This window comes from Solanum pennellii, chromosome 2, assembly GCF_001406875.1.
Source record: "Solanum pennellii chromosome 2, SPENNV200".
Classification (NCBI taxonomy): Eukaryota; Viridiplantae; Streptophyta; class Magnoliopsida; order Solanales; family Solanaceae; genus Solanum; species Solanum pennellii.
Genome location: NC_028638.1, coordinates 46,595,901 through 46,606,656, shown reverse-complemented (window position 1 = coordinate 46,606,656; position 10,756 = coordinate 46,595,901). Strand labels below are relative to the sequence as shown.

The window sequence follows — 10,756 nt, the reverse complement described above, 5'->3', positions numbered from 1 at the left end:
AATGACGCTTCATAGTTCAAACTTCAAAAAACCTCCCCCATTCTGAAGTTGAACCAATAAAAAATGTTTAGGTGTCATTTTTCTTGCTTGTCAATCATCCTTCTTATTTTTGAACACTAGTTGTCTCATTCAGATCCATGCTTTTGTTTACTTTTTCATTTTTTGCTCGACTTCAGATAAGTTGAAAGCAAAGAATTCATCACGCAAAAAGGAAGTTGATAAGGAGGCAAGGTCCTGCCAAATTGTAGTCAAGACTTCTATATTTCGTGACTTATCAACTGCAACAAAAACTTATTGAGGTGATTATCTTCTTGAAGGACGCTTTGGTAGATTTTACAAAGTGTGATCAAGTCCAATCAAGTTGGTTCTCATCAAATCTTATTGTTTTATTCTAATAATAGAATGTAACAAAGAAATCAATAGTTTGGTTTGCCTCTAATCTATCAGATTCTGTTGCACACATTGTTTTCTAAATAATGTTGTTGCACACATTGTTTCCATTGATTCATATCATATGCTATAACACAATCCATTCTAACTTTGCTTGTTTCCCATTTTCCATTCTTGATTCATATCATATGATAGATATAACATATCTTGTTCATTGTTCATACATGTAAACTAGAAATACATTCATGTGCAAGAGTCATAACATATCTAGACTCTAATTACAGGATTGTGAACATTTAGTAAATGACCAGAAGCATAAAACAGTTGCACTCATTTCTCATTGCCAAAACTGAAAAGCTTCAACTCCTTCAATTTGGTGCAAGACTAACGACGAGCCTCTTATACATGAAAAGCAGGAGTTTTTCGAAGGTATTACTTGTATTTTACATGTGAGAATTACTCCATCTTTGAAACCACAGTACCTGCAGGGTTCATAAGGATGTTGTTCTCACTTAGATACTACAACCATTCTAAAACCAATAAGTAGTAAATCCTCATATTGTGGATGTAAAACTGACTACTGGTGAAGTAAGACCTTTCAATCTATAACATAGGCAACTTTTTTTCCCAGAATGGGACTATAAATTAATCAAGCTCCTTTCTTCTTTTGATCTTTGGCTAGCTTGACATCCTTTGTAAGCATTCTTGGAGCTATAGCCATAGCCATTAGCTCCTGGAAAAGCAGTTTGCATGCATAGGGAATGTGAACCTGCACCAACAGAGGCGATTGTGAGTTTTAAGACCACAACAGAAAAGAACTACTATTTGACATGTGAGGTGTTAACTGTAAAGAGCAGAGGATCCCCCGAGCCAGTCCAGTGTATATGTATCCATGTTGTGAGTGTGCGAAAGTAGGAGCTGAGAGAAAATGTTTACCTGGACGATATCAGTTTTGTTCTTGCAACCTCTGCATTCAAAAGAATTCTTCTTGAGGTTGGCAATGGCTATCAGCCCACAGCGCTCACAAACGTGAACTCTGTATGCATCACTTTGGTCAAATAACCGCTCCTTGAGAAAATGAGCAGCACCATGAGCAATCATACAATCTCGCTCCATCTCTCCAAAACGAAGACCACCATCACGTGACCGACCTTCCGCAGGCTGCCTTGTGAGGATTTGCACAGGGCCTCTGCCTCTAGAATGAATCTTGTCATCAACCATATGCTTCAGCCGCTGGTAGTACGTGGGACCAAGGAATATCATTGCACTAAGCCGACGCCCAGTATGACCATTATACATGGTCTCAAAACCACGCATCTGATAACCACATTTATGCAGAGCTTTACTGATGTTATCCACAGTAACATCCGTAAAGGGAGTGGCATCACCTTCTTTTCCCATGTGTGCGGCAACCTTCCCCATAATACATTCAATCAGCTGACCAATAGTCATTCGAGAAGGAATAGCATGAGGATTCACAATAATATCAGGAGTAATGCCTTCCACGGTCCACGGCATATCTTCTTGTGTATATGTCATGCCGACTGTTCCCTTCTGACCATGTCTACTGCTAAACTTGTCACCAATTTGAGGAATACGGACTGATCTGACCCTCACTTTAACAAATCTGAGCCCGTCAGCATTCGTTGTTAATAGAACCTGATCCACCATTCCAGTTTCACTATGGCGGAGACTGGTACTATGATCTTTCCTCGTATAGCGAGAGGCTTGCCCTTGTGCATCATCCTGAGAAATGGGAGTCGTCTTCCCAATGATAACATCCTCACCAGAAACTCTAGTTCCTGGAGGGGCAAGGCCATCGTCATCCAACTTATCGTACGAACCATGGCGCATACCCATAGTAGTAGCTCTATCAGGACGTCCAAAATCCTCCTTGACCAATGTCCCCATCTTTTTCTCCTCGTCCCTGTACGAACGGAAAAATAGAGATCGGAAAAATCCACGATCAATAGATGACTGGTTCATAATGACAGAATCCTCTTGATTGTATCCAGAATAGCAGGAGATGGCGACAATTGCATTGATCCCCGCAGGTAGTTGCCTAAAATGCAAGTGTTCCATGGCTCGTGTTGTGACAAGAGGCTTCTGAGGATAATAAAGCACATAGGCCAACGTGTCCTGCCAGAAGAAAAAAAATTGTCACCTTGTCATATTGAAACAAAAACCTCCCAAATATTATGGAGACAAATAAGTAGAGCTACCTACCATCCGAAATTGGTAGTTGGTGACATAAATTCCCATGGCTTGCTTACCCATAGCTGACTGATAAGTATTACGGGGAGACTGATAAAACAACAAATAAGCACATCAGATTAGAAGATCAGAGGCCACTTTGAAAAAAGAAGTCGAAACCAAAATATGACTCACCTGATTATGATCAGGAAACGGAATAATTGACGCACAGACACCCAATATTAGTGATGGGTGAATTTCGCAATGAGTATAGGTATCAGAATAAGCGTCGCCAGGATTAAGGCGAGCTTGCACAAGATCCTGGAAACATTAACATATGGTTTCAGTATCTCAGCATAATCAGCAGAAACTGTTAGGATAGGAAGACCTCTGTTTTCTCACATTTATAGTCATGCTAATCATCGTTGTTTCTTCCTCTTCAGTGTCAATATACTCGATGTATCCCTTAGCCACGAGGTCATGCCAGCCACCCTCGTCAGGTGATTCCTGAAAAAAAAAATGAATATGTAAGTACCTGAAGCAGAGAGAAGTTCAAACTTCCAAGTTAAATTGAGTGTGATCGAAGCAACAAACGATAGCGCAATAAAGGGGGCAAGGGAGCCATTAGCATACCCGTTGTTGCAGTGTCTGAATATCCTTCTTCTTGATCATCAGCCTTTGCTTTTCCACAATAAACAATGGACGACTGCACCTGCCATAGTCGGTATAAATTCGAAGTTCTTTCAAACGGATATCACGGACCACCCCAACTTCAGTATTGACGTCAACCTGCATAAATTAGAAACATGGGCGCTTACGCAAAATAACCAAAGAAAATACAGTGATAAACAAGATCATGACTGTTTAAGAGGGTACTTAGGGGGTGAGACCGAGACTCAATAGAAGCAATTAGACAATGTCAGTTTGTAAGATAGAATAACCGCGCAGTAGTACTCCCCCAAGATCTCTGTTATATCAAAATACACACTTACAACTCATATCTTAAAAATGGTTGGCCGGGAGAATTTCTATACTGTTAAAAAAGAGAATCAAATGTATGTATAACTGACATCATATGGATGTTTTCTAGATTACTATGAAATTATTTTAATCAAGAAATTATTATATAATTATATGGCTTTTATCACCCTCCGCTATATGCTTCTTACTTCACTAGTGTCATCCACTCAAAATTTGTGTAGATTGTTTCTTACCCGCCTCCTGAGTCGTCTCAATGTTCTCACCAACATGTCAGGATCACGATGAATTCCCACCCAGGTACCATTGACAAAGATCTTTGTAGCCTGTGGAATAACAGCAGGAGAAATTTCCTAGATTTACAGAAAAAGCAACGGTGAGCCAAGGAAGACCATATCATCATCACACTTAAAATAGTAAGGAAAACACAGCATAATTAAGCTGAACCACAAACATCCTGACACTGAGATCTTGCTCACCTCAAAGTTCTCAGTACCCCACTCTTCCAAGAACTCCAAAATTGGATATGCCGCTGAACCAACTGTTATATAAACCATTAAAGCTAGATTCTTCACCAGCCCACATGCCTAATAAGATCACAAGGATGAATCAGTATCCGAAGAATCTTATTCCTATTTTCGTTATACAGGTTTTTATTTGGGGCGGTAGAAAGGGGGGGCTGATCTAGACACATCCAGGCATAACAGACGCTCCACAGGAGAGCGGTCACTTACTTGACCCTCTGGTGTTTCTGCAGGACACATCATTCCCCATTGTGAATTATGCAATTGCCTTGGTTTGGCCAGTTTCCCTGGTAAACAAACATATAGGATCTAAGTAACAAAGAAAAAAATAAAAAGGAAGCTGAACTAGTAATAACTAACTAAACATAAAATTGACAGAAGTAAGATTCAATGTTAATGAATATAGAGGGAGCAGATTAGGTCAGACATGATTGATCAAGAGGAAGCGAGTTACATCAAAATACTATCAGAAAGTAGAACCACATATCTCATTGGTAAACGGTGGTATAGATGAAAAGCTAATTACCTTCTCGTCCAATAGGGGAATTCAACCGTCGCAAGTGAGACAAAGTAGAGGCATAAGTCAGACGATTCAGCACCTGGAGCATATCAACAAACAAAATTATTTATTGAGGAGAAGGCCATCAAATACTGTTGTCAACCAACTAAATAACTAGCTGACCTGCGAAACACCAGCTCTTGTACCAGCTGCATTAGCTTGCCCCCAGTTTCCAGTAGCAAGAGAGTATTTCAGCCCACTAGTAATGGTCTTAGCTTTGATTGCAAATTGGAGATTTACATCTTTTCCATTGTCAACACACTGAAGGACCCACAAACAATAAGAATAATCTGCACAAACAAAATATTCACCCAATGACGCCGTAAACAAAGGGTCTGTGCATTTACCTTTTGCACATAGCCTCTAACATCCCTTGTCAACTTTCTAAAGAGCTGCATCGAAAGACGGAACCCAAGAAACAGAGATAAGAAACAATGTGCATAACAGTGTAAAGCTAATGATATGTAAGAACAAACCTACCATCCGAAACAGCCCACCAAGCAAAGGACCAGCAAGATCCAGTCTCTTATTTCCGTAATGATCCCTATCATCCTCAGCCCTGCGGCCAAGCGCACATAACAGAAGCCGGTGGATGATATACCTGAAATGTGTAGGTTCTACATCCTGAGTAGCACGTTCCACTACTAACTAAAAAGGGGGGAAATAACTAATGCATCAAATCTTTAAAAATATGGCTACACAGAAAAAGGATGCCCTACCCAAAATAATAAGCCTTCTTTGTTTCACAATACTCTCCAACCCCAACATGAGGAAGCATTTCTTTCTGAAGAATCTCTTTGGCATACCTATCAAAAATTGATTGGGAGCTTTTAGTCTCATCCTTCAAAAAGTTGAAAGAACAGTTGGAAAGTTTAGGCAACTTCAGTATACATACTTAATCCTCTTTTCCCTTGTAACACCAACTGTAGCCCCTCTTTTCCCGATGTAGTCGAGAGCAACCTAACAAAATCACATAATTAAGGAATGAACTCAAGGAAGAGAGCAACATCAAACAACAACATGCCGAATCGAAATAGCCCATCATCAAATAAGGTTTTTATTTTAGCAACATCATCAAAGAAATGTAAGAGCTTGGACAGGTCAATTGGAAGAACCACAAACACCAATAAAAGTACCTGTTGGTTTTGAATAACAAAAGCTTCTTCCAACGACGGACGCAACAACTCCATCATTTGAGTATCATTGAAATCATAACAAATATGTTCCAATATATCCTTATCAGCAACAAAACCTAGAGCTCGAAACACGATAATAATTGGAATCTCTGTACGGATATATGGAAGTGTTGCCCGAATGTATTGGCCCGAGGAACCCTGAAGTATTGAAAGCAACAGAGAACAGTTACATATTTAAGTTTAATATTGAAACAAACAACAACTAAAGAGGACTGAAATTGCTCGTCTCAGGCAGTGCAAATTACCCCTTTTGCGCTAGTCCTTGAGAGCATCCTCACGAACATAGTACTTGGTGGGCGATTTTGAGTGTCTGCCATTGACCTGACTTCCGCAACGAAGGCATATTTGTTAGGTTGCCTCTTCTTAAAGACGTACACATGGTTCGTGCTCATCTTCTCCTGAGCAATTAAGACCTTTTCACTTCCATTTATAATGAAATAACCGCCTTGATCTAATGGACATTCTCCAAGCTCTGTTAGATCTTTCTCGGAATTTTGATATAATGTGCAGTAACTTGAACGCAGCATTATAGGAACCTGCAAGTGAAGATGGAACCCAGTTTGATCATCAATATCAATTTCAAGAAACCTCTTGGCATTTCAAATATGGATGCAAAGCAACACTATATTCACCTTTCCAATGAAGACTTTTGTGAAGTCCTGAGTTTCAGTAACCTCTTCACCATCATGCCCTTTCTTGATGACTCTTTTCGTGACATCGACATACAAAGGAGCAGAATATGTCAGATTCCTCAACCTCGCAGCCTTTGGAAATAAGGTAGCAGTTTCACCATCTGACTCTGTCATCATTGGCTTACTCAAATAAATCTGACCAAAATTGATTTTGTAGATAGTCTGCACAGAAGAATCATTAATAAAGTCAAATCATAGTCTTTGTATAAAATCTTTGGCATAAGAGATAGAACTGTACTATACATGGTTTGTACATATTTGTTTACTAGCAGGAGGATATATTGCATTTAGGTCAAAGATCACAACTTTCGCCACCATTGTTTGCTAATGTACGGCCTGTACCTTATCTCAACCAGGAAAACATTCCCTCAGTATCAAAAAGTCAAGAGTTAATGAACCACATCCGACCAAGTACAATAAGCTTCTAGACAATGTTCAATTAATCTGTTGTCAAATAGAATTTAACCTGGGTGAAATGGATTATTTATCCCACTAATATAAAACACAAATGATATCTTGGACAAATTGCAACTTCAAATACTTGCCCAGCATTGTTAGAAAGAATGCAATAGCTCATACCACATAATTCAACTGCAACTAGCCTTACCAACATAAATCACAAGAGTTCAAATTTAATACCACAATCAACCTTGATAAAGACGTTATCTTCCTGCAAAGTAAGTGCAGTACTACGTCTAAATTTGCTTCAACAGACCCCCCAAAACCCCTAATGCCTTATAGAGCTCAACATTTTGATAATCCAAACGACCTTGGTTATTCTACTTCATTTTCATTAACCAAGTTTTTTCATAGAATGGTTAGTTCTCTAACAAACTAGTATATCTTTGTTTCAATTTCGATCAGCTAATTCAACAAATACTTCCTCCAAGAAAACCCTAACAAAAACTTTACGCCTAATTCAACTGAATTATTCCAGTAAACATAAATCGCCAATCCAAAAAACACAACACAAACCCTCTCTCCTCATTAACTACTTCCACTTCCTTTACTGTTAAACCCCTGTACTACTCAGTTTCAAAATTGTTCAGTTTCAAAATTGTTCAGACAATTCCAAAATTCAAATACAGACCTCAGCAAAGTCAGATTGGTGACCAGGGTTATGCTGGGACTCAGGACGGATCTCTATATCAGCAGATTCATCAACGATTTCTTGCATGGTATTCTGAATAAACTCATCAAACGAATCTAGTTGTTGACGAACAAGACCCTTCTCCTCAAAGTAAGCACTAATCACAGCCCAAGCATCTTCTTGGGTTATCTCCTCTTCATCATCGTCAACATTGTATTGGGGTTCATATTCATCCTCCATATCCATCCTGATTCAACAATTATTTCTCCCTTTTTCAGTTCAAAATTGAATCTTTTTTCTTGTTTTTAACAGTTCAAATGGATTCAAGATTCCTAGAAAATCGGAACCCAGATCCTGTCTGCTTAGTTTTAGTAAGATAAATACTGGTTCAACTGATTATTTCTCTGTCTCCAAATGGAGAAGAAGAGAAGAAGAGAGAGGCAAGAATGTGAAGAATGAGAGGAAGCAGTGTTTTTATACTACTTTTTAGTCCTTAGAGGAGAAATAGGTCAAACCGTAATAAGGGAGGCGGTTCTTTTTTTTGTTTTGTTTTTTTATTTTATTTCATCTGAGATAAAAACGTTTTTGTGATAAGTCAATTTTTTCTGATATTTTTACTCAGTTATGAATTATGATATTTCTACTTTAGTTAAAATGTGGGAAGAAGGTTAATTATTGGGAAAAAAAGTAAATTTGAGAAGTCGTTATTATTTGAAGGTTTAAAAATATTTTTCTTTTTTAACGGTTATTTATTGTGAAAAAATATTGATAGTTTTTTCACGTGGTGTGCTATTTGAGAATTTATTAGAAATATAATTAAATTTACTTTCTTTATTATTATTCAAATTTGAAAGATCGTTATTATCTGAAGGTTCGAGAATATCTTTCTTCTCTAACGATCATATGTCGTGGAAAAAGATATCAATAGTTTTTTTTACGTTGTGTACTATATGAGAACTTGGTAGAAATATAATTATTATTTTTTACGGGAAGAAAGTTAATTATTAGGGGAACAATTAAATTTATCCCTTTTCTTTATTATTCAAATTTGAAAAGTTGTTACTATATAAAGGTTTAAAAATATCTTTCTTCTCTAACGGTCATCTGTCGTGGAAAGAGGTATCACTAGCTTTTTTTCACTGATATGCTACGTAAGAATTTATCAGAAATATAAGAAAATTAAGTTACCTTTCTTTATTGTTATTTAAATTTGAAAAGTCGTTATTGTCTAAAAATTCGAAAATATCTTTCTTCTCTAACGATCATCTGTCGTGAAAAACGATGTCGGTAATTTTTCACGTGCTGTGGTATGTGAGATTTGTTAGATATACGTGAGATTTGTTTGATATACAATTATTATTTTTTACGATAAGAAGATTAATTATTGGAAAAAATTAAATATAAGTTTTTTCACTATTTAAATTTGAAAAGTCGTTATTATTTGAAAGTTCAAAAATATTTTTCTTCTCTAACGGTCAATAGTCGTGAAAAAAGATGTCGATAGTTTTTTCACATGGTGTGGTGTGCTATGTGAAAATCTATTGGAGATACAATAATTATCTTTTTACGGGAAGATAGTTAATTATTGAAAAAAAAGATACATTTTTTATTGTTGAAATTTGAAAAGTTGTTATTATTTAAAGATTCGAAAATATCCTTCTTCTCAACGATCATCTGACGTGAAAAAAAATATTGGTAATTTTTCCACGTGGTGTGCTATGTAAAAATTTGTTAGAAATACAAGTATTATTTTTATGGGAAGAATGTTAATTATTGGGAAAATTAAATTTTCATTTTTTTATTATTTTAAATTTTAGAAGTTGTTATTATCTAAACGTTTGAAAATATATTTCTTCTCTAACGATCATCTATTGTGGAAAAAGATGTCAGTAATTATTCCACATGGTATATTGTGTGAGGATTTGCAGAACTACAATTATTATCTTTTACAGGAAAAAGGTTAATTATTGAAAGAATTACCTTAAAGTTATCTAAGATTGTTATGCTTAATTATTCGACTTGATATTTCTATTTGCGGTGCACTCTAACCACATTATTATTTCATTTGGAGCACTTTTATTATTATACCGTTTATGTTAGAATATTTTTTTAAAATCTTTTGAAAAGTCATTATTATTATCCAAAAGTTCAAAATACTCTCTGATATAAAAAAAAATAATTTAATATTTTCCCACGTGGTGTGCCACGTGAAAACTTGTCAAAAACACATTTATCTTTTTCTTATTTGGGGTGCAATTTAACCGTTACATTATTTAATTTAGAAAAGATTATCCCTCTATTATTTGAATTGAAAAATTATACTCTTAGTAAGATGAATAGAAGATAATATCAAATTAATTTTTTCTTAATATATGCCACAGGAAAGTAGCTCATTCAATTAACGAATTACCATTTTATAGTTATTGCATTTTAAAACAAACAAAAAGTTTGCTAAAAAGATTAGTTTTTATTTCAAAAGCCAAAATATGCAAATTTTAATTTATGAACTAGTCAAATTTTCAAAAGCTAGACAATACTTTTGATGAAAGATATCAAACTTATTTTTATAAATAGTGAAAAAAAAAAACGAATATGAAATATACTTAATAATTATATTAACAAAAATAGCTTTTATATTTTTTTCCCAAAGAAATCAAAATAGAAAATTGCTTTAAAAAAATGTTAAAACTTAAAACACCCAAATACTGTGAAGTGCTTTAGCATCAACGAAGATGGGCTTAATGGGCCTTTCCAGTTTGCATTTGTTCCCAATTGGGCTTTGTATATCTCAGATTGGGCTTAGGGTCCATGTCCATTCAAATAATCAAATTTCAATGTCCCTGTTTTGTGTCTGTCGTTAATTTTTGTATCTCAAGAGTTAAAATTATTATATATCGTGAATATATCTATACTTCGTATTATAATATGGACAAGTTATATCTATGTATTTCAAGAATTTATGTATCGCTATACATACGTATGATTTTTGTTTGTAAAATTTACAGACCAGTCTATTTAAAGAGAGAACAGTGCAATCAAATAGTACTAAGAAGAGTTTATGGATTTGAAAATATAGACCTAAATTCGATTGCAACAAACAAATATATATATATATATATATATATATATATATA

General features: G+C 35.6%; 1 protein-coding gene across 3 annotated transcripts; it reads right to left on the bottom strand.

The window, feature by feature from the left end:
* Positions 1-528: 528 nt before the first annotated feature.
* On the bottom strand, positions 529-8,067 carry LOC107011155 (DNA-directed RNA polymerase II subunit RPB2). 3 transcript variants are annotated; one of them, XR_003576515.1, is made up of 20 exons: positions 7,623-7,868; positions 6,473-6,694; positions 6,086-6,376; positions 5,781-5,978; positions 5,540-5,604; positions 5,364-5,450; positions 5,125-5,245; positions 4,992-5,036; positions 4,768-4,905; positions 4,612-4,684; positions 4,296-4,372; positions 4,041-4,148; positions 3,798-3,914; positions 3,217-3,372; positions 2,986-3,090; positions 2,779-2,904; positions 2,617-2,694; positions 1,327-2,529; positions 969-1,159; positions 529-872 (listed from the first exon to the last, which is right to left on the bottom strand). XR_003576515.1 is itself a non-coding variant. In XM_015210529.2 (19 exons), the coding sequence occupies exons 1-19, from the start codon at positions 7,866-7,868 to the stop codon at positions 1,040-1,042; spliced, it is 3,576 nt and encodes a 1,191-aa protein (XP_015066015.1). In that variant the 5' UTR covers positions 7,869-8,067; the 3' UTR covers positions 529-1,039. The 3 variants fall into 3 exon arrangements, 1 of the variants encoding a protein (XP_015066015.1); XR_001455841.1 differs by having other exon boundaries at positions 986-1,159; XM_015210529.2 differs by having other exon boundaries at positions 529-1,159; positions 7,623-8,067.
* Between the last annotated feature and the right edge of the window lie 2,689 nt (positions 8,068-10,756).

Bases quoted from the DNA above. Each gene is read 5' to 3' on its own strand.
- LOC107011155 (XM_015210529.2), bottom strand. From the start codon at position 7,868: ATGGATATGGAGGATGAATATGAACCCCAATACAATGTTGACGATGAT. The intron at 6,695-7,622 runs GTCTGTATTTGA...TCTTCTGTGCAG, and splicing joins ACCAATCTGACTTTGCTGAG to ACTATCTACAAAATCAATTT. The intron at 2,695-2,778 runs GTGAGTCATATT...TTGTTTTATCAG, and splicing joins CGTTTCCTGATCATAATCAG to TCTCCCCGTAATACTTATCA.